Here is a 23,339-nt window from a genome sequence, read left to right on the forward strand (position 1 = left end):
GAGATAGCTAAGTTATTTTAACTTTATTATTAACAGGTTACCCACCAGACTGAAGAGCCAAGTAGGAAGCTGTTGAACATATCTAATTCAAATTAGAGCATCTTTAATACACCTCTTGAACTATGAAGATTATACCCAGACGGGCAGGTTAGGCAAAACTGATGAAATAGACCAGCTGTACTGAGAAATACACTCTAAACTGATACCAAGGACTGGAGGACAGATGTATACAAGCACCTAACATCTGTTTCACTTCCATTTGACAAAGAAAGGTGGAGAACTCAAGGCTACACATTACAATTGCTGCAGCAATGCCTTTGTCCCATTAGCTTTGGTCCATAAATCTGTCCATCACTGAGAAAACATCTGTAACACCTACAAATACCCAAGTCTGTTACACTTTGAACCACTAAATCATTTGCAAAGTTTTAAGTACTTATTTGACTTCTCAGTTGAACCTTAATCTCCATAGAATAAAAACTGACACCTCTCAAGCAGCTCCTACTGCCAGTGGCATTTGTTTGAGAGAAGGCTGCTCTGTGTGAATAGGGAAAATGAAGTTTTATTGTATAAACTGGCAATTAAAAAAACTTATCCTCAGACCTATGGTTAAAACCCTTAAGACAATGAGGACAGACTGCCTAGCACATTACAGACAAGAAGGCCCTTCCAAAGTGCCTTGGAAAGCTAGTTAACATTTCAAGTCCTTCTGGTTTGTTAGAGGAAATAATTCGAATTAGCTATAGCTAAAGAGTCGCTCCCATTACTGTATTTGACCAAATTTTAAGTAAATCAGGCTCATATTGTTCCCACAAAACTGAGAAATTTGAAAAACTAAAACTAGTTGCTGACAACTCAGAGCTATCACAGTGCTTTCCTCATGTCTACTTCAAAACTCCCCTTTCTTCCAGCTGAAGCTCTGCCAATTTGTTAACTGCCCACTGTAGCAACCATCAAGACTAAGATTCTAGCAACACAGTCAGGTGATACTGGGCCTCTTTAGGCCTCCTGGTGCATAGCCACATTGCAAGGAATTAAGTACGTACAGTTTTTGTGGATGGGAGGCTGGTGTGAGCGCCCGTTTTTCTGCAAAGCCCAGACCTGCTGCCTGTGGTCCCAGATGCTTTGTCCGGATCCTATAACTGGGTCCACAAAGAGGTCTCTTCCAGGGCTTGCACTGAAAGTTTGTCCCTGGAAAACAGAAATGTGAAAATCTTCAAGTTTCAAGTTCTTAGGATGTTACCTTGTTATTGGTTGCACATTCTCCTGATATATCAAACACCAGAAACAGTACCGACTGTATCACAAGCTGTATTCACAACCAGCTATAACACAGACAGTTCCTGTGAAGAGAGACCAAAAAAGCAGCACTGATTTCTAAATGTGAACACATACAAATGAATTATTCTCGTGCAGCAGTTCAAGCTCCTTTAATATAGTGAAACCGTCCATTGTGGTTAGAAAGAATAAAAAATAACACCATAAAATCACCGCTACTCCTTAAATTCTGGAGAATGCACCTACCCATGAGAAAGTGCTAAATGCAAACAATCCTCAGTAAACAACAGAAAGTGTATAAAAATGCAGTTTAATCTAAATCTTCTTGGTGATAAACCCTTCATCTCACTTCATACACAAAAGGGGAGTAAGACAGAAAAAAAAGACAAAAAAGGCTTGCTCAGGGGAGGGATAATATTTTAAGAAGTCATTAAAGCAACAACCTTCTCAAAGAGAATAAATCTGCAAAGCAGCAGCAAAACAAGCTGCCCAGTCTATTTTATCAAAGACTTGGGCTTTTTTCCTATTACATGACAAACAACTGGCATCCAATCTGCCAATTATTTAACTATGGTGAGACTTTTAACTCCATTTAGAAAGGAAAAATATAGCTGCTGTAAATTTAACACTGCAAAACAATCCACAACAGCTGCCTGCATAATTTACTTTATGCCCTTTTTTTACCTCTGTCTCTACTAGTACCGTTTCATCAACACATACAGAGAAAATGTTACCTTTCTTGTACTGGTTGAAAGTTATTTTTGTCAGTTAAAACATTACAAATAACCCTGAAATAATTAGGTAAACGGCAGATAACATGATTCTACATTACCATTTAGATGGCTTTTTTTCATTGTCATTTATGTGGACAAGGAAATTTCTCTGCATCAGACTTAGCATTATATGTTTTGTAGGAATGTAAACTGGTAATTATGACTGGCCAAAAATTGAAAAGAAACCTGATTATTGTTTCAATGGTTTAAATCTCTTGCATTCCAAGTGAGTGAGTGGCATACCAACAGCCATTTTGACCATCGTGTTACTCAAAGCTTGAGTTATATGAACACACTGGTTTTCATCCCCTTGCTTTGAACAAGATTATGCACTGGAGTTATTAATCTGTGTAGTTAAATTACCAACTAGTCTGTAAGAGTAAACTTCACCACATTCATTTCTCTAATCCATCTCCAACCTCCACCTACTCTATAAAATTTGAGAAAATTAGGACATGAGTCATTATAACTATAATATTTCTGATGATAGATCAGTTTTTCAGAGGTCATTAAAAGCTCTGATTCTACTCACTATGGAATCAGATAACTGCTGATGAGAGCACCACTATTATAAATTCTCACAGTTAAAGCAGGCTTGGGGACAAATTCACACACGCCTTTATGCACTGATTTTAAGATCATTTAAATTAAAAAGAAATAATTGTCTTGGTGTACAACAAAGAATGCACAATAAACAAACATGCAATTATACTGAGGCCACAAGCCTCCTTGTGTGTTAACTGGTGTATGCCAGTAAAACATAAGTTAGTAAACATCTTTCTCAACTGTATGAAAGATGTTAAATAGGAGGAATGCTGGATTTCTGTAAAGTATGTCATTAAATGACCACAAAATATATTCTCTTTTCTGTAGCTAACTAGAGGGAACAAGGCACATTAAGACAAACAGGCCACTGACCATTAGTGACTGACTTCAAAGAATCAATTCCTCAAACAGAGGTTCAGAGATCTTTCTAAACGATGCACAGAAAATCATATGCCTTGTCCCCGAACTATCCACTACTAACATCCAAGCAAACAAGCATTTTTCTTAAGATCATTCCAAGCATGAAGGAAGATAAAAAGTATTTGGTCAAGCAGGCTAGACCAGCTGTAATTTTAAAAAGCAGAAATTACTGAAGGAAATTCATGTGTAACAAAAGTCAACTGCAAACAAATAAGGACTCCACAAAAACTCTAGCTAATGAAAGATGTTTCCTTCTTTATTATTGTGTAATACTTCTTTCACAGAAACATGGTATTTACAAATATACACATATAGACTGCTGATCATAAAATGTTACTGAAGAATTAGTCAAAAAATCAATTTACAAAAACCAAAAACTTCCCAAAGATATTCTGGCTGAAAAAGTTTAATGAAATTTCAAGGAGACGCTTCTGTACAGAAAGATAGTTTTTAGCTCCCTAAGTTCTGGTAATAGTAGACGAGTTGTGAACCAAGTGAGCTAAGCTCAGCTGTACATTTGAGATGAGGCAGTTTTTTCGATATTGTTCTTTTTCACACAATTCCTTAATGGTCAGTTCAACAGGTCTCAGGAGGCACTAGTTTGTATGTTTTTGGAAGCTGCAAGCATTGCTCTCACTTTGGCCATAAGATCCTGTAGAAAATAAAAGGAAAATGATCAGACATGTCTGAGCTTCGAACAGAGCTGAAGCATGTGACTGCAAAAAAACTGAATGAAAAGGTTAGCTTATGCTCCATAATCTCGGATAGAACAGTTGAAGTCATGATCGTTAGATATTAACGGTTCCTAGGCTGAATGAGTGAAATAATCGGAGAAAAGTTCCTATGCCAGCAATTGAAGTCTTGGTTTACTACAATGCTACAAAGCGCTCTACATAAATATTTAGAGCTGTTTCTCTACAAGGAAACACAAAAATGGAAGGAAACTATGACTGTATCTTTACAAAACCTGTAGTGAGCACAAAACTAAGGTTTAAAGAAGAAGAAAGAGCCAGCAAGAAGAGAGTGCTAACAGTTACTCTGTAACAGAAAGCTTTTTACTGTTTGTTTTGCAAACCTGCATCAAAAATTTACATAGCAGCAGTATTTTTACATTTGACAGACTGGCTGAAACATTAAGTCTGTTGTGAAACCAAAGAGCAAGTCTCAGTCTTGTGTGTGTATCCAGTGGAAACAGCATTACAAAAGAAAATGAAATTTCACATAAATGGCACCAAATAATTGTGCTGCAAAAAATTATCACAAAATGAAGGGTATTGGTAATGAATTAAAGTTACATAAACATTTCTTCACAAATGTAACATGACAGAATTAGAATACTTATGTCCTTTAAAGCATTTTGCATCCCAAGCTCTCAAAACTCTTCATAGGCGAATTCAGCATCACTATTCCACTTTACAGATAAAAGGATCTGAATGAAAAATAGATACTAAATTGATTATGGTCAGCCAGCACATTGGCAGCAAAATGATCTTAGTAATGATTAGGTAAATTGCATTTCTTTGGGCCCTTAAAGATAAAAAGATACTTCACAGCATAGAGTAGGTAAGCATCTTGCAGATTCACAAGAGTGTCATTATTTTTCCTTTTTGCAAATAGTAACTAAGAACTGCATTTTAATATTATAATCTTTCCTCCCCTTACAGCCGTACTTCAAGCAAGCCAACTAATATCAAACTAGCAAATGCTATACCATAAGCACTATTTAATCCAAGAAATGCATGAATCAGTTACCTTTGTCTCAAAGGTGTATGTTTTTTTGTCTGAAAGGTATATGTTTTTAAAGGGTGGGGTGTTTCCTCTACTTTGAAGACGATGAATTAGTTCATATCCCACTTCTCACAGCAGGAATTCCCATGCATTTGTTTTGTAGCCTAAGAAGCGCTATGGAATTAATACTCCATTTGCTTTCTCTAGTGCCTATACTTGGTATTTTTCTATCTTCCTGAATATGCTCGGTTTGGGTTTCTCATAAAAAATGGATCAAATATGATATATAAGATACTCCTCTAACAGTTTAGCTTGCTAGTGAAACTAAAGGCTTGAACAATATTAATTTATTTAAAGAATAATCTATCTATTGGAAAAAATAAGAATATAAAAAGCATCTCTTGATTTGATATTGTAAATTCTCCAAAGCTTAATTAAGAGCTTTCCTCCTCTAAACTGGGCATATTCTATTCAAAGAAAGTTAAATATATGCATGAAGGCTCTAAGAGGATGAGTGAAATTAAAAATTTTAAAGAGTGGTACCATGTGGTAGCTTTTAAAACAGGAATGGAATTCTTTTGATGGAGGCTGGGTATCTTAAAACTGCATTAGGGAAGCTGAATGAGCTGAATGCACTTAGATTGCTATACAGCATATACAGGCACTTACTTATTATGCCATGATTCACAGCAAACTTGAATATATCAACAAAATCATAACAATTGTTCAGAGACATAAAACAGCAACAAGGGTGAGATAAGTGAGTTGAAGACACTGCTCAAACTTAGCCTTTGCCAAGTTATTTCTCCTTCCTTCCTTCTTCCATGAAACTTGTTAAGAGCCCTACATGGTAAGATGGGGTATTGTAGCATAATGCGACTTTCATAACAGTGGATATACTGTGGCATAATGAATTAAGCTTGGTCTTCAGAGGCTTGATTAAATTTGAAAGGACAGCAGCTACAGAAGCAACAAAATTGTTCTTCTCATAAGCAAACAGATTAAGAATGACAATGAACATGTCTCTACATCACATGCAAAGCTCAGAATAGTAGAAGGTAGTAAGAAAACAACATGATGGACACAATTAATTAGGTAACGTACTTGGAATTTTCTATTCGTACCTGAGTGATTTTACTCTGCACTGAAGACACAATTGCTGAAGAGATTTGGCCATCTTTTTCCTGAGAAACTCCCCTAAAAATAAAGTAAAATTAGAATTAAAAATTCCTAGTAAATGTTTAAAAAAATACATTTTACTCATGATTTTTATACATATGAGAGACCCTTCATGCAAGTATCTCATAAGTCAAAATTATCCCCATTCAAGTAAAAGCCATGACAAGTCACAGTCAGAAGAGCCACTCACACAACTGATGCAGAGAAGTCTGGGTAACAGCCTAGGAATTTAACAGGACTGTTCCATATTGTGTAGAAATAATCTAATTATGACTCTCGCACAGACATCACAATTCCATTAAAACTCTACTGCAGAGTTCTCCCATTCAGTGAGTTTCCAATTTCTAACTTAGAATTCAGTTGCAGAATTTTATGCACCAGTTTTACTGTAAGAGTATGTAGAGTATTTACTCTAGTAAGCAACAGAAATCCAATGTCTTCATTAGACTGATGCACATAGTGCTGTCCTCCCAGAGTCTTCCACTTTTAACAGGCATACATTACACACACACAAAGCTCCTCACCCTGTTAGATCAAAAGACATAGAAAAGAAACATCGGCATTGCTGTAATACAGTTGAGGAGCATATTACCTGGAGCGTTCCTGGCTGGATTCCCTGCTCTCCACAGGAGAGACACTAGTTGAATGTACAGAATTTTTGTGTGTGGATGGTTTGCCTGGTGACATGGATGGTGAAGGAGACCTAGCTTTGGACTTGGTACGTGATCTAGACCGCCTCTTCTTCTTCTTTTCATGGGGACTTCTGTAAGAAGAAAATATTCTATTGAAGGATATTTAAGCAATAGTACACTTGCTCAGTTGAAGTCACTTGTTGCCCTTCTAAAAGCTTACCTAGCCCTTTTCCACACAATACTTCTCATGCATTCAGCAAGCATTAGTTTTACCTCAATACTGGTATGGTTGTGCAAAATACTCTCAGAAGCTCTTTTTAACATATTACATTAGGCAACTATGAACACCTCAGGCTCCCACTTGGAATGGTGCTTCATGGATACACAGGAATTACTGGACAGTATTTGACAATTTGAAGGATGACAGTGAAAAATCTCTCATTGGAGATTTGCAGAATAACTTGCTAGAGGGAAGTTCTTTTCCAAACAACATCAGACACTTAAAATATAATGAGAAATGTAAGAATTTAGATCCCTTATGATTTTCCTAGCTCATAAATGAACTAAACCATGGAATCATAACTATGCAAAAGATACACAAGACAAATCCATGGTTGGTTTGTTAAAAGAAATGGCCCCCTTGTGATTCAATCTAATGTAGGCAATGGCAGGCTCAAAATTATAAACAAGGTATTGTATGCCACTCAAAGAAACCTGGACCTAGCAACACATCCGAAGTGCAAACAGTTTATGAATTGGAAAGTAGAGAGATGTTTGTCATGATGAGAGCTGGAACAAAGGGCTTATGGGTACCTGTTGTTTTCATTATTGATAGAAGAGGAAAACAGAGGTAGCCTCTTCACATGCAATATTAAGCTCAAAGAGAACTCAATTAGCAATATACTAGAGACAGAACTATCAAAATCTTTATACATGGTTATGAATTTACAGCTGTCTGATTTACACACCAATATTGATATTACTATAATTAGAACTACTAGAGTAATGACTTTTAATTAGAGTTAGGCAATATCTCATTGTAGGCATATCTCTCTAGCATGCACTGCTAGAAGTCTGTTCAGAAAAATGCTGAAGCGTCTAGAACTTCTTAAAACACTGTAAAACTTTGAGCCATCTTTTAAGCATCACATTATTGCTTCCTTTATTTTGATTTTATTTGGCATTTGCTACTTTAAAAGCAGCTACACTATAACATTAAATCCCCATATCAATACTCAACACCTCTGATGCTTAGAATTTAATATACAAATATCTGGTCTTTATATAGTATTTAATGTTCAAGACCTATAATTGCAAAACCTTCTTAAACTTTTCTTGCAAAAATAATCATTAAGTGGCAAAAGAAAAACCCCACAGCTCTACTGGCCTCAACATTTTCACAACTATACATAAAACATCAGTTACAAAGTCAATTTTTCCTTGGCAAGCAGATTACGTACTGTAATTGTCCAGTTCTTAAAACATTATAATGTAATCAAGCTGTGAACATATTTCATACTTAACTCTTGAAAATCTCAAACATGAAACATGCAAGAATATTTTACAGTTACCTTTTTCAGTATTTTTCATCTCAATTATGAAGAACAAACATAGTAACAGCTGAATGAATGTGTCCACCCATTTTATATTTTTAGAACATTCCATTTGCTAAAATTAGGCTTACTTTTTTAATATCTTTCAAGGTACAAAAACTAACATTAAAGAACTGTGCGTATTCTCTGTGGAAAGTAATTTACTGCAGTTGGATTAAAACACTCATTTACACTGGACTTCTTTTTAAAGTGACTATGACAGCAACTGAGGTACAGGATAAGTAGAACAAAAGACAACTGTTATATTTATTCTGAAGCACACCTCATTCTACAAGCAGTGAGCCAGTAATTCCCAAACAAGACAAAGCATAGCTTCCTAGTTCTTATGTATTTCCTTCTGGAAACATACCTAAGGGTTTACAAGCAATGCCAGCTATTCAGCACCATGACTGACATCAGATTAATGCCCCACACAAGCTTACAACATTGCAGTATTCAGGAATTCTAACTTTCAGTCCTCTTGACAGCACCGGATTCTAAAGCTTGCCTACTACTTAGTGTAACAATGGTTAATAAAACCCACTCAGCTGACTGCTGCCAAATAAGACTGAAATCTGCTCTCACCTACTCAGCAAAATATACACTACTCACTCATAGAAAGCTCAAGTAAACTAATTAGCTTCTAACAGACCTCAAACCCAACCTCTGCTTCCACCACACCATCATGAAGAATCTGTTCCATAACTGAACAAGTCCATCACTCATCCACGTTTTTGCACAAAAAAATGTCAGTCATAAGAGGGCTAAAACAGTAGGTTTTCTGCAGTCAGAGCTGCAAAATACTTTCATCTATGTGTAACTACAATATTCTTTATTCAGTCCATAAGTTTCTGCGCTTACTGCTGTATTTTGTGAAGTGTAGGCCTAACAGAAGTTTACCATTTCCACTTACAAAAACTTATATAAGCTTTCCACTTATACGAACAATTTCCACTTTATATAAATAAATATTGCTTAAGGAGCAATCTAGTTTGTTTCACAATTACCATCATAATTTATCTTTAGTGGCATAACTGTAAAGATAATTTATAGCTTAAGATGCTGAGTGGTCAAGCAGCAGAAACACCAACACTGCATTGAAAACAGCACAGGGCTGGGAAAAAAATTCCTTTGTGTGTTTATAGGAAAACATTTTAAGCCTCCATGTATTTTCTGCTTAACCAAATCTGCATGCTGAATTCCACAGAAGCCTTTATTATCTCTAGTTGATGAATGGGAAAAACGGAATCAGTTGAAGTATACTGATGAAGCTCTCAATTATGCATACCACACGTCAATTAATTAGAAACTGTCAAGACATGGGAAGTTACCTCAGGAAACAACAGACATTTTAAAATAATTGTAAGGTTGAAAGTGATCTCTTTGCTTCTTATTTCACAGGAAACAGGGAGAAACAGGTTAAGACTTAATCTTCGCCAATTAGAAGAAGAATTTGGTACACTCAGTTTAGTAATTCAGTGTGTTGGGTTTTGTGTACACTTTAGATGTACATATACAAGCACGAAAAATTTTCACATTCTTGCATGTTGAAGGTGTGTCACCTGCCACAGAATAGTAGAGACACAAAACATTTCAAAGCCTTCTGGGCACACACTTTCTTTCTGCAGCTGGTTAGCTTTAATAATATTTGGTATGCCATTTTGATTACAACAGGTTCAGAGAGACTATATGCAAGGTGCTCTCAAAAAGACACCTCTTGATTAATGTTTCACATTCCACTGTTAGTAAAATAACTGTTAAATGTAAAGCATACTGTTTGCTAAACTGGAGTTTCCCCTTATTTGTGCAGGTACGACGAGATGTCAAGCAATGCCAGTGGGAATAACTTAATACCACTATATGACCTCTGCGTAGAGGCCATTTGGTTCACACAGCCAGAGCATAAGAAAATAACTCAAAAAGAAGGAAATACAAGAATCCAAATAAAATATGAACTCTCACAGATAGGAGATAGTAGCATATTAAAGTTCGCTGACTGGGTTGTACATTTGGTGTTTAAATATATGCAAGAATTGGATAAGGACAACGAGAGTTTCTATTATTATTTTTTCTCCCCAGAAATATCCGTTTATTAAAATAAAGCCCAGAACATAAAGAAATGTGAAGTTCTACAACACATCAGGCAGTGTTTATGGTCCTTATGATGTCAGGACATAACCTTTTCCAGGAGCAGGTATACTTACTTCGAACGCGGGCGTTTCCTGCTATTTCCAGGACTGTTACTAATGCGATAAGCTGTTGGAACACTTCTTTCATCTCTCCGCCTTTCTGGTGTGTGAGCCCTTCTCCTAGGTGACCTTGATCGCGACCTGAGCAGGAAAAAAATAATACAGAAGTTTGCTTTTTGCTACTTCTTTCACTACTTTTACTTCAGTGGAATTGTGCTGTCAGCAATTGCAAATAGAACACCTTTCAAATGCCTATTTTACATCAACATGGGGTATTTAGTGTCCAAGACTTGTCAGTTGCATAAAAATTTCTTACCCATTCAAGACATTTAGGATGTAGTTATCCATTGCTTTTCACTCCCAAGAGGGGGGGAAACATTTATTTTTTGCTATAGCAAAACCATTTATATTTTTTTATTTTATGTCAACTTCCGCATTAGTAGGTGGAAAGGTTTTACTTTAGCCTTGCCACCTTTTGTGGCAACAGAATTTGTCAACATTGGTATGCAGAAGACCAATTTGGCTCAAAGCCTGAGACTGTCAGGCCTGACCCTGTCTTCTCAAATTAGTGGTATGTTTTTAGAACAGCTGCATCACTGAGACAAATACAAGTTTTTGGTTTAGGCACATCTCCATCACTGACAAGTCCAGGAAATTTCATCCCAGATGCTGCAGAATGATCCTAGCACAGCCAGTATTTTCACTTGTACAAGTGACCAACAACCCATGCTCACTGTTGTCTGGCACTAGCAATTTGACCTGAAATACTTTTCCTAGAAAAGTGAGAAAAAGAGATCAAGAGAGGAAAGAACAAAGCATGCCCAGTTAAGATCAGAGATCAACTTAAGCGCTTAACTCCTTTTCTCTATGATTTGGTATTAAGTGGATGTGCAAGTAAAATCCAAGTATTTCTTAACAAAATAAATGGAGTGAGAAAAGTCCTGACAGATGTAGGGGAAGGGGGGGATGATAAAGGGGGTGATTCAGGGACTCAGCTTGGAATAAAAGAAAAAAAACCCCAAACCAACCCCAAATCCACCCCCAAAATTCCTGGCAGTAACAGTTAGTCTCGTTCTCACTAAAATATATAGTTCTACTAATTTTACTTCTATTTGATTAAAGTATTTCTTTTTTATTTACTATAGGCATGTCATTCCATGTATACCAAGCACTGATGTTCTTGAAAATACCTAATTTGCTGCGACTAAAAGACAAGTCATTTGTGAAATCACTGCTCTCCTGCAGACCCACACCATATATATAATATATATACATACACACACTCCTGAACCATTTCTCTTATACCTACAACAAAAGAGATCAACTGAAAATGAAAAAAATTAATCACAATGACAGTTAAAGTGTTGCAAATTAATTGCTTTGTCACTTAGAAATCTGATCTTTACCAGGCCATTCAGAAGGATTAAAAAGGAAAAAACCAACAGATGATAAAGTTTGGGGTCAGTCAGACACCTTGACATTTTACCAGGATTTCCCTCAAAAGAGCGCCAGCAGTCAAATCTTTTCGTTGTCGAAGTTGCCTGATAACTTTCCCGCTCTGTTGCTGCTGCCATTGATGAGCTGCTCAGAGTCGGCTCCATGCTCAGTGTCCCTGTGGATGCTGTGAGTCTGTGATACGGAGGCACACACTTCACATTGAGAATAAAATGTCCTAGTTTTGGTATTAACTAGAATCCTGAAAAGGCTCAGTCCCTTAACCAAAAGCTGAACGTTAGTGAAACATGCCTATATGGACCAGCCTAAAAAAAGTCCAATCAGAAAGAAAAAGTCATTAGCTTCATTTTCATGAACTGAAGTTTGTGGTTCTACAACATCACCAAATGTTAAGAACTCTGGCCATTAGGTTCAAACAATTAAAAGCAGCTTAACAATTTTATCGTAATACATCAATTATTGCTTTTGTTAGACTGTTATGTCAGAAGGCACTCTATTCCTTTTAAAGCCAGTATCACTTCTGCTTAGTAGGGTCCCAATAGTTCAAGCGGCTACAAAGCCTGGCATGTCTCATTACAAAATAGGAATTAAAACTACATTAATGGACACTGCCTCAGCAATGAGAAAATCAGTTTGGAAGGAGAAAAAAACCCCAATCAACCTTTTTTTTTTTAAAAAAAAAAAAACACAGCTACTTCCAAGTCTCTTAAACTCCTAACACAGAGGCAAAAAGTAGCACACAAACACACACGTGTACTCTATCCAAACCTACTGAAAAGTAACCAGTTAATAGAGTATGCAACCGCTAAGTACTGTTTATAACTCCTTGACTGGATAAATTCTGTGGCTTAGTACTCCTGTAGTACTAGACAGTGTAAAGAAAAAAGAAAACAGTATCAAAGAGAAGTTTAAATGTTCCATCTCAATCAAGTTTCATTTAACTAAATCACTACGTAACAAACACCTCTGCTTCCCGTCCACTCCTCTTACATACACAAACAAACCACACTCACACATACAAATACATCATTAGCACAGATCATGTAGCACAAAGATCTATTGGTAGTTCAGATGAGTATCATAATTCTTAGCATTTACTGCCAGCCAACTGTGAAGCCTCACTTCTCAGCTAGAACAGTATTACTGAAGACTCCAGTGACTGACAACCTATGCTTCTTTAAAGAGCACCACTCTCAGGTGCATTTCACATCAAACTTTTTAGTGGTGCTTTGAAATCAATTAGGAACAAAGTACTGATAAAACATTTACTAGAGGTGACCAAAAGGTACCAAAGATTGCTTGCTTTCCAATCAGATTTAACAAATGTGCCCCATCTTTGACACTGAGTACTTATTTGTAATAATGAATTATCTCTTTGGGACTAACAGCTTCACAGCAATCCATGCTGCAACACCTTACAGCACTTCTGGGCATGGTTTACAGCTTCCATGATTCTTGTTAAGCTTTAATCTGTCAAGTTGGTCTAGAATTCAAACTGCACAATACTAGGAGCTTGATGGGACTAAATTTGGTACAGAAACTTTGTTCCAGGACAATAACATGCAGATATAAAGAGAAAAATGCTGTTAGCACACCACATGCCGCAATTAAGACAATATATCTGGGTTCCTTATGTAGCTGCAGTGTTTTAAACTTGTTGCTGCAAAACAGGTTTGGTTGTGCTACCCAGAAGCATGCTTTGAATCAACTTCATGTTATTGGAACAGAATTTTTCTAATAGAGCTGAAAAGGCATTAGAAAGAATTTAAAAAAACAAAATAATGCAACAGTACAAATATTGCATCTTACCACAAAAGACTATTTTTAAATGAAGCAGAGCCTCTAGACCTCTAACAATGCAAAAAAAATGATAAACAAATGCTATAAAATGGTACATAGACAAGTATATTGCAATGTTCACCTGCATGGTTTCTATGCAAAATAAGCATTTTGGAGAAAAGATAGTATTAGGATACACAAACCAAAAACGAAGAGCTTGAAAAGTATCTGAACATCCCCTGAATAGAGAGCAAAGAAAGTTATTGCAAATTTCTACATTAACTTCACTTCCCATGTCTTATTCTCTATTAACTTGTCATGGTAAGTTATATGGTAAAGTTGATTTTTAATCTTACTTTTTGAAAGAATTTATACCATTAAATAGTAATTACTCAGAAGTCTTTTCAATGAGAAGCTCTACTGTTTATATGGAAACCTCACAAAATCGAAGGCTTCAAGACAGCTCCCCAAATACAGGCTATGTGTTGAGTGGTCATTATTACAATTTAGAGATAATTCATTATAAACTGAATGCAAGATAGTCTAATGAAAAATTATGAAATAAGCATAACTCCTCTTTTGGCTGTCGCAGTTCATTCAAATTCAGTAGTTTAAGTAACTTCAAATCCAAAATACTTATCTTCACTGTGCAGATACTTCAAACCTAATAAGCTACTCTCTAATAAAGTTACAAAAGTTTCTTTATTCAAAAAAAGATCCTGTGTTCATTAACAGGAACTGGAGCAGTAATTACTACAGAAATGGAAAATCCCTTTTTTTTTTTCTTCAGTCCACTCCTGAGGTAAAATAAAGCAGCATTAATCACTTCATACTGAGATTAATAGGTTAGAATATACATTTTGAACAGAATAAAATAAGGCAATAAAATCTCAAACGTACAACATCAGACTGAGATACTCAAAGCAGTTACTCAAAATAGGGTGTTCCAGTATAATTTAGCATCAATATCCACACAATGAAGACTATCTCTTATCACCATTCATTTAATACCAGATGAACATATAGACCTCTACAAATAGTTTACACTTTATCCCAGGAAGGTATGTCTTTTTTCATAACCATCCTATAGTAAGCTGTAACATCCAATGTTTTTGGGAATCTAGGGAAAAAAATACTGGTTTAGGTTAAGCACTGGGGAAACTGAAGAGGAAAGAGATGTGAAAGGTGTCATGTTTCGAATGAGACAAGACAATCCATGGGAATCATTTTCTCTGAATCCACACTAAATATATAAATACATAGGAAAAGAAAGGAAACTAGTCATATCTTCTAGCTAGGCAACAACTTTTACCTTTTTTGGCAATTACTAAGACAAGGCGTTGTATTTGTCTAAACACACATGAGACAAAACATGACCATATCTAACTAAGTTATGAATCAGCCTCCCACTCTTGATTACTCTACAAATTTTCTGGTTTCAGGAGCAAGAGCTTTAATTTTGGAAATACAGTGAGTAAGTTAAGGCGTAGCAAACACCTTCAATAAAGCAAGCCTTCAATCATCATCATTTCTTGTACAATGTGAGACCATGTGGGCCCTAATTAGAAAGTCAGGGCTAGCAAAGACCTCAAGAAATAAAGACTATTCAATATTCCCCGAACTATAATTCTTGATACAGAAATTTCCCACAATGGAGTGTTCCAAGCTGTATTAACTGCCTTTACCACTGAGACACTATGAAAAGCTTTCTAGTCTGTTAGCAATTTAAATCCGTTACTTATTGTCCAAACTCCAAGGACTGAAGAACGTTCATTTCCCTCTTTTTTGGCATACATGAAGATTTATTTCATCTTCCTTCAGTCTTTCCAAACAGTCATTCCAATTCTCCCAATTCTGAAAATTCTTGATGATTCCCTCTAAACATCCTCCAGCTGGTCTAATTCCTTCTAAAGGATGCACAAAACTGGACACAGTACTCTAGCTGAAGCCAAACAGAACATCTTCCAGACGAGGAGACACTTGACGCATCCCGCCTTAGAATTGATTGTCTTTACTCACTACATTAAACCAATACAGTCACTGTATTAAGTATCAGTTGCAGGAGAAAGATATTCTTTACAGTTGAACCATAAGAGGTCCTTGGTCAAAAGTTTAGATTTAGCCATGTTCTTGTGAAATGCTATAGAGAAGAAGGTACATTTAGATTTCTAACAGGTCTCCCACCTAAAATAATTGCCACTAATTGCATTTCTTATGGCCTGCAAAAAGCTCTAAGGGAACAGACACCCATTCAGCACTAATGTTACTATCTTAAGTTCCCAGAAACAACAGGTTTCTGAATGGGAGAGACATCCTCCAGATACCTTCATTTCAATCAGTACTTGCAGAACAGAAAGGCTGAATGGAAACACCTTTCCCATTCAGCTCTAACTTCTGTCAAGTTTTAAAATGTGCAAAATATGTGCAAGACATAAGTTTTTCTGAAGAAATTTCAAAACACAGCTACTCAGCACGAAGCTTTATTGGATTTCTCAGGTTGTAGAATTCAAGAGCTGCTCAAGGAAATATCCAACCAGATTTAATCAGGTGTTCACAATTTTAAGGCTTTTATGCATCTGTTATTTGGTTTGTGCTAGAAGGCACACTCAAAGTGGCACATGAAAATTAGCTCCAGCTGATTAACTGTTCTTGGAGATTTTTGTGTACTTTTTCCACCAGCTGGCCAGCAAAAGAACCCAAAACCCAAACCCATCTATAATGAGACTATCTACTGTGCACGTGGTAGACTTCAGCAGACTATTGTCTTTTCACCAGCAAAACTAAATATACACGAGCTGGTGGAAATACTCAGGCTTCTGAAGGACCATACATCTTACCTCCCTGAAGTCACTGAATATCATGGTATATATCAATCTGAACTTGCAAGTTCCCATTAATTTGGTCACTGCCCAATGCAGACTCACACAACACGCAGGAGTATCTTTATCCTGTTGAGCTGCATACCCAGTTATTGATAAGGATCTTCTCAGGTGATTCTTTCTCTTATTCAGGGTACCACAGAAGATGACTGGTTTTGGTTTGGGTTTTTTTTTGCATTACAATGATGTTTCTCTTTACTTTTACCATGTATCAGTAAAATCATAGATATATGCAATATAGTTTAGATGAAACGACATGGGAGGTTCAAGTGAAAATATGGTTTGACTGGAAATTGAAAAGATGAGTGATTCACCTGAGGAGACTTTTTTTCCAAAGGATCCTTAACTCTGAGAAGACTTACATTTGCTACTTAAACAACAAAAGATTCATTCAGCATCACTCCTTTTACACAGTGGTAAGCACAGAAAAGGAATGCCAAGCAGTACTTTGGAATGTGCCTTATAACAGAGCATCATGATCATCTATTGTCAAAAGCAGTCAAATAAGCGGTACGTCCAACTGATCATTTCAGCCCAAGTTATGTTCAATTAATTCCCTCAGTCTCTGAACAGCAGAGATGTTTTCTGCAACAGTACTGTATTTAACCTTAAAATAAAGAGTTGTAACGTGTTAACACCTACTTATATTAGTGTTGTTAGAAACTTCATCAACAAAAAATGCACAACACAAAGATGAGAAGCTCTGTCACACCACCATAAAGGGCTAGAAGCTGTTTTTCAGGAAGAAGCACACGTCAGGCATGGCTACAAAGATAAAGAAATGTATGATTTTGCCTACATCACATATGTATATAACTGTGGTAGTATTTATATACACAACTCATTTGAACAAGTTACTTAAACACTGCTCTGTAGCATGATCCAGAGAATACAACTTCAACAATAAGCCCTTCCTACTGACCACAGTTAACTGCTGTGTAGCAGGGATTCAGATATGACAAATTTTACACACAATAAACTCTAAGTTGCCTAGACCCAAATGTCTTAGATGTAATTAACAGTATTAATGTAACACAATATATATCATTTTATAGCTGGGCAACTACTATAGTGCATTTAATCTCAATAAAGATTAAATACAGAGTTAACTGCACTGGGCTACATTTATTCTATGGCTCCCTTACACATAAACTCTGTTTTCACTCTTCTTGGATTCTTGTCATTTCTCTCCAGCCATTCATCCATCATTTTTTCACATGTTGCCCAAATGCTTGCTTTCCTTCTGAGCTTTGCTGTTCAACCATGCAGTTCTCTACCTCTATTTCTTACTTTAATAGTGTCTGGTTACTTTACTCCAGCAAAAGCCACAGACTTATTAGCAAGTTCTCTTAATGCTGTAATTGCATTCCTACACATTATTGCCAGGTATTTCACAGACCAGAGTGAAAAAGCATTTACTGGTACAAATTTCACACTATGTAATTAGAAATCAATGACTCATTATCTCATTAAAACTATTTTCAAAGACCTTCCACATCTGATGATATTTACATACTGTCTTCAAGGTGACTATACCCTTTGTAATGGGTAAAAAGACACATAAATAATGGAAGAAGTGAAAAAAAATTGTGTTAGCCCACAGAGAACTTGAAAGAATATGTTTGGTTTCCAAACCCACCTTGAATGCCTGACAGTTCTATAGGCAGTGGGAAGTGAGTGCTTTGCTTTTGAATGTGATCTAGATCTGGACTTAGACGATGAATGATACTTGAATGGTGATCGAGATCTTGTCCGAGATCTTTTCTTGTGTTTTTTCCTTTTCTTTTCTTTTTCTTCATCCCTAGGAAGATCTTTGCTTTTGCTTGAAGGCCTTTCTGCTTGTTTAACTTCAAAGGTGGGTAACGTTCTGACTGCAGTCACAGGACATGGTATACTATTGACACTCTGAAATCAAAGGAAAACAAAGAACAGTGTTCAGTTTTCAAAGTTGCACATACATTTTTAAACTGAGAAAGTCCTGTAAGCGTTGACAACTCATAAGCATCTCTAATCCTTTATATAGGGGCTATGTCTACTCCTGTGCATGCCAAATACATACATGTTCTGGCAAAAAAACAAAGGTACCCTGCTTGGTAGTAGTCTTGTCAGTATACAGTAGGGGTTTTGGATAACGAGTACAACAGCAAGGAAAATAAAAACTAAACAATCACCTTATATTTTTTGACTCATGAAAGTGAGAAATGCATCCATCTTAAAAACATAGTTGCTAAATCAGTAACAATCTAACCTCCCACGGATGCTTTAAAACCTCACAATGCTGCATCAGTATCACGTAAAATGTGCGCAAGTAAGGCTGATGTGCTCAAAAACGTGTATCTACTAATATTTAATGGAGGCCTATACAGTTCCCTAAAGAAACATATGCAAAGTGGGACATGCATGCTGAGACTCTCAGCTTAACTAGGACATAGTTCTGAAGTTTTTAGTTTTTGGAAGAAATGTGTTCTAAAAATGGGTACTATCAGACACATTTGCATCTATTTATCCTTTTTATTTAAAAATGCTAAACCTGAAGATACAATCAGAACCTCCTGACATTCAAAGTTAAGTTTTCATGTCACTTACATGCCTGAACTGTGGTATTTAGATGACAAGCCCAAGGAAAACAAACAGTAAAATCAATTCGCATTGATACGAATTGCTTCTGCACTTGCTGAAATAACCATTTTGAATGTAAAGGGCTGGGAAGATTTCAAAACCAGATCCATGCACAATTCATGCTCAGTAATTCTGACTGCAGTCAGTTAAGCAAAACATACCATACTCCAAAGCATTTTCAAATTATCAGCTTTTACCGGAGAGAATTCAGCTCAATGCCTTGTTTAGAACAATTCAAGTCAGGCACTACAGATACGCTCCTCATTTCCAAGCCTGTCATTCCCACAGCTGCCATTTCAAGGCAACTGGAGAAATCAGTTTCTCTCTGTCATCGTTTCTGCTCCACCTGTCTGACATTTTCACCGTTTGATATGAGGATGTGTAGTGTGATCAGAATAAAAAGTGATACACTGAAACATGAAATAACCAAACTTGAAATAGGTGATCTTTTCCTTTTCTTTTACCATTCTCTTACTGTGAATATGTCAAGGCAATAATTGACCACATTTGACTAGCTGGAAATCCACCTTTACTGCAAGTTAAGAGAGCCATGACACTTTTCTGAGCCTTAACCAGTAACTGCTATCACAGTATTTACAAAAATAGAAATGAAGCAGTATACTGAAGTAGCTTACTTCAAGGATTATACACACTTCATAGCATGATCATTTGAGTGACCAGTTTACCAGAGGCCCATTTCCAGTTTCACTAACTTCACAACCCATGTGTAATCCAGACACCTCCTTTTCAAACTTCAGTTTTCTAAAGACCACTGCAGCTGACTTTTCTTCCTTCAGAATGTTATTCACCTCTTTATACAATACCCTAGTCTTCACTTCGAACACTACTGAATATGTAATAGACCAGTTTGCCTTGAAGTAGACACCCCTAATAGCTTGAAACAAAATAGCTGTGGGCAAAGTAAAGTTAAGAGGAAAACAAGAGAGGGAAGAAAAAAAACCCAGCAGTTTTCAGTGCCCAAGTTCATTTAGCTGCATAAAACAGAAGTTATCATACCACCGCCAGAAAGGAAGATAATAAATGAGTGACACGTTTACTTTCAGCTCACATATGGAGATTCTCTCAGCAATCAGAACAAAGGACCCCACTGTGCTAAGCTCCCCTGGGTACCCACCAAAAGCACTGGATGCTGAACCTGCGGGCTCTCTTTGACTTTCAGGATGCTTACACTGAAGAGTGACAGCACTGTCCAGATACCCCTGAGAAAAGCACAGCTGCAGACTGGCTGGCTGGAGATTCAGACTTCACTACTTCACGTTACCAGTGAATCAGGTTTGGAAAGCTATGTAGAAGTAACTTCATCTCCAGGTGAATATGCAGGTTCTTGAGTGAGATACAACAACTACAACACAGGGAGAAGTCACCTACCTGTCTAAACCTACTCAACACACTATTGAGACCAGGAGCTCAGGTGAGAGTTGTCAGGTTGCAACTGTGAACAAACATGCCAATTCCTGCAATGACAACTCTGGGTACCTTCAAGCAAAAAACAAACCACCAACAAAATGATCCACCACCAGAGCACAAGACAGAGCTCAATGAGAGCACTTAACCTCAGGGAGCTGCCAAGCCACAGAGAAATTTCCAGGTGTATAACCCTAATGCTGCTGAATACAAATATCTGGGGAAAAATATATTTGTCTTATTCTCTGTCAAACAGAAAGAGCTGTCAGTGGTTTGTGTTTTACTAGTGAAAGCTGATCTAGGCAAGCTAAGGGAATTAAACTGGAAGCATGAATGCGGGGTGGGAGAGGGGAAAAAGAAATACACGAAAGCGAACAAAGATACTGGGAGATGACAGAGCATTTCCAAAAGGCAGAAAGACTTTGTCTTCCTGACCGGGTTCTGCAAGTCTGCAGGCCAGCAGGGATGCATTTTTGGAAAGCATGGCAGCATTCTTGTTACCTACTGGATTTTATTATGCATCGCAAGGGACAAGAGATTTAAATATTTTGCGAGCTCTTCTAAGAAGTTGCACTGCAAACATTCAGATAGCATTTACTGAATCACACTTCTTTGTCCATTTTAGGTAACAGCACATTTTTTTTGGCCCTTATTAAATGCTACACTGTCAGACAATTTCACTGGCAGAGTTGTTCTCCAGCATTTTGTTCGCATGACTGAAGCAAATCCGGTTAAAATAATGTTTCCTACAGTAAACACTTGGTATAAAAAATGTTTCAGAGATACCCTTATGGAAAACAAAGATGATTCCACAGTGCCTGTTTTGCAGGAATGGGTTATGAAAGAGCACTGTACCAGGATGAATTTATAGTTATATGAGAACAGAAATGAGCACTTCAGTTCATTACAAGGCATTTGCATATTCACAGTATTTGTAAGACCAGAAAACACATTAGTTATTCTGGGGCTACACTACTTAATACACAAAGCCAACACTTGAAGTGAACCAAAAGATGCTTACTGCAATAGAACAAAACACAAGCTTTGTTCCTGGTCCAAATAAAATCTACTGGTAAAGAACATTATCAATAATGCTACTAATACTTCTACCACTGGCTAATACTTCTTTTGTTCCAAACAGCTTAACTTTGCAGAAATTTGAATCCTATGTTAGATCAAAATTGGATAGAGTGAAGGATGTCAGAAGTTAATCAACAATTGTTTTATGTTACTAAAACCTGAAAATACTAAATTTTCTTTTCTATTATTGCAAGTTTTTTACCACAGGTTCCCCAAAGCTTATGGTGAAGTGTTCCCTGGCTGAGCATTAATAAGCAATTCTCTACCAGCAATGGAAATGTATGATTGCTCTGTGCATGAAAGCAGTTACTGCTTTTACAAGAGTCTGTCAGTCCTAGCCTCAAAAACTGGCACAAAATGATTACATAGAGGTGCTGAAAATGTTTCCTATACAGAAAGTTCCTATACAATAAATTCAATACTCGAAGGCTCAACAGTTACATCAGGGTTTAGCTGATGCACTGAAACACAGCTATTAGCAGTACAGGGACTGCAGTATATTCTTCAAAACCAGAGAGAATTCTGCATTCTCGCTTTTGAAGGGCCAACTGTACAGAAGTTAGTGCCTGTGAATCTGTTTGCTGTATGGATCCATATACCTTTGTATCTTGAGTACTCTGAAGACTAAAAACTAAGGCATAGAACATTCTTAGCACCCTCATCTATATAAATTAAGATGGCACTTCCTGACATTTACCTTTTTTCCTCCCTATTAAATATTAAAGTATTTACAGTATGAGGAATGCCAGTGAGCTACCCCCCTCAAACACCCCATTAGTATGTGACATTTTGTTTTATGTTTTTATCTGTGCTTTTGAAAAGCAAGATAAAGGAAATTTAAGAACAAACACACGCACCCTTCCATGCCAAACCGAAAGTACAGACACCTATATCCTAAAAAAAGTGAAATAAGGACTAAATGGCCCTGAAATATTCCAAAGCACTTTTTTTCTTTAAATCCTTACAGGATGATTTTCATTAGACAATTACATTTTGCTCACAAATTAGCATTAAGAGAATATGCAAATGTAAAATTTAGTTATACATTATAGAAGAGATTCAGAGCAGCCCTGCAGAGGACTTGGGGGTGTTGGTCGATGAGAAAATGAAAACGAGCCAGCTCCAGTGTGCGCCTGCAGCGCAAAAAGCCAACCGTATCCTGGGCTGCACCAAAAGGAGCATGACCAGCACGCTGAAGGAGGTGATCCTGCCCCTCTACTCTGCTCTCGTGAGACCTCACTTGGAGCATTATGTACACTTCTGGTGTTCTCAACATAAAAAGGACATGGAACTGTTGGAACAAGTCCAGAGGAGGCCACGAGGATGATCAGGGACTGGAGCACCTCCCATATGAAGACAGGCTGAGAAAGTTGGGGCTGTTCAGCCTGGAGAAGGCTGGATGGAGACCTCATAGCAGCCTTTCAGTATCTGAAGGGGGTCTATAGGGATGCTGGGGAGGGACTATTCATTAGGGACTGTAGTGACAGGACAAAGGGTAATGTGTTAAAACTTAAACAGGGGAAGTTTAGATTGGATAGAAGGAAGAAATTCTTTACTGTAAGGGTGGTGAGGCACTGGAATGGGTTGCCCAGGGAAGTTGTGGTGGTGTTCAAGCCCAGGCTGGACAGAGCCTTGGTTGACATGGTTTAGTGGGAGGTGTCCCTGCCCATGGCAGGGGGTTTGGAACTAGATGATCTTAAGGTCCTTTTCAACCCTAACTATTCTATGATTATCCCAGAGGCAGGCAGCAATATTTACAGTCCAC

At 37.1% G+C, this 23,339-nt stretch overlaps 1 protein-coding gene across 3 annotated transcripts in view; it reads right to left on the minus strand.

The window, feature by feature from the left end:
* Positions 1–3,252: 3,252 nt before the first annotated feature.
* The window catches only part of SFSWAP (splicing factor SWAP), a 48,626-nt gene continuing 28,539 nt past the window's right edge, over positions 3,253–23,339 (minus strand). The window contains exons 14-19 of one of the 3 annotated variants that reach the window (XM_034068522.1): positions 18,090–18,355; positions 11,824–11,966; positions 10,353–10,478; positions 6,517–6,687; positions 5,870–5,942; positions 3,253–3,669 (exon numbers count right to left, since the gene is read on the minus strand). In XM_034068522.1, the coding sequence (XP_033924413.1) occupies positions 3,651–3,669; positions 5,870–5,942; positions 6,517–6,687; positions 10,353–10,478; positions 11,824–11,966; positions 18,090–18,355 (798 nt within the window). In that variant the 3' untranslated portion in view covers positions 3,253–3,650. Of the gene's footprint in view, positions 3,670–5,869; positions 5,943–6,516; positions 6,688–10,352; positions 10,479–11,810; positions 11,967–18,089; positions 18,356–23,339 lie in introns of all 3 variants that reach the window. The other 2 variants (XM_005147727.3, XM_034068523.1) reach the window with 2 other exon arrangements.

Source organism: Melopsittacus undulatus, chromosome 12, assembly GCF_012275295.1.
Source record: "Melopsittacus undulatus isolate bMelUnd1 chromosome 12, bMelUnd1.mat.Z, whole genome shotgun sequence".
NCBI classification, from domain to species: Eukaryota; Metazoa; Chordata; class Aves; order Psittaciformes; family Psittaculidae; genus Melopsittacus; species Melopsittacus undulatus.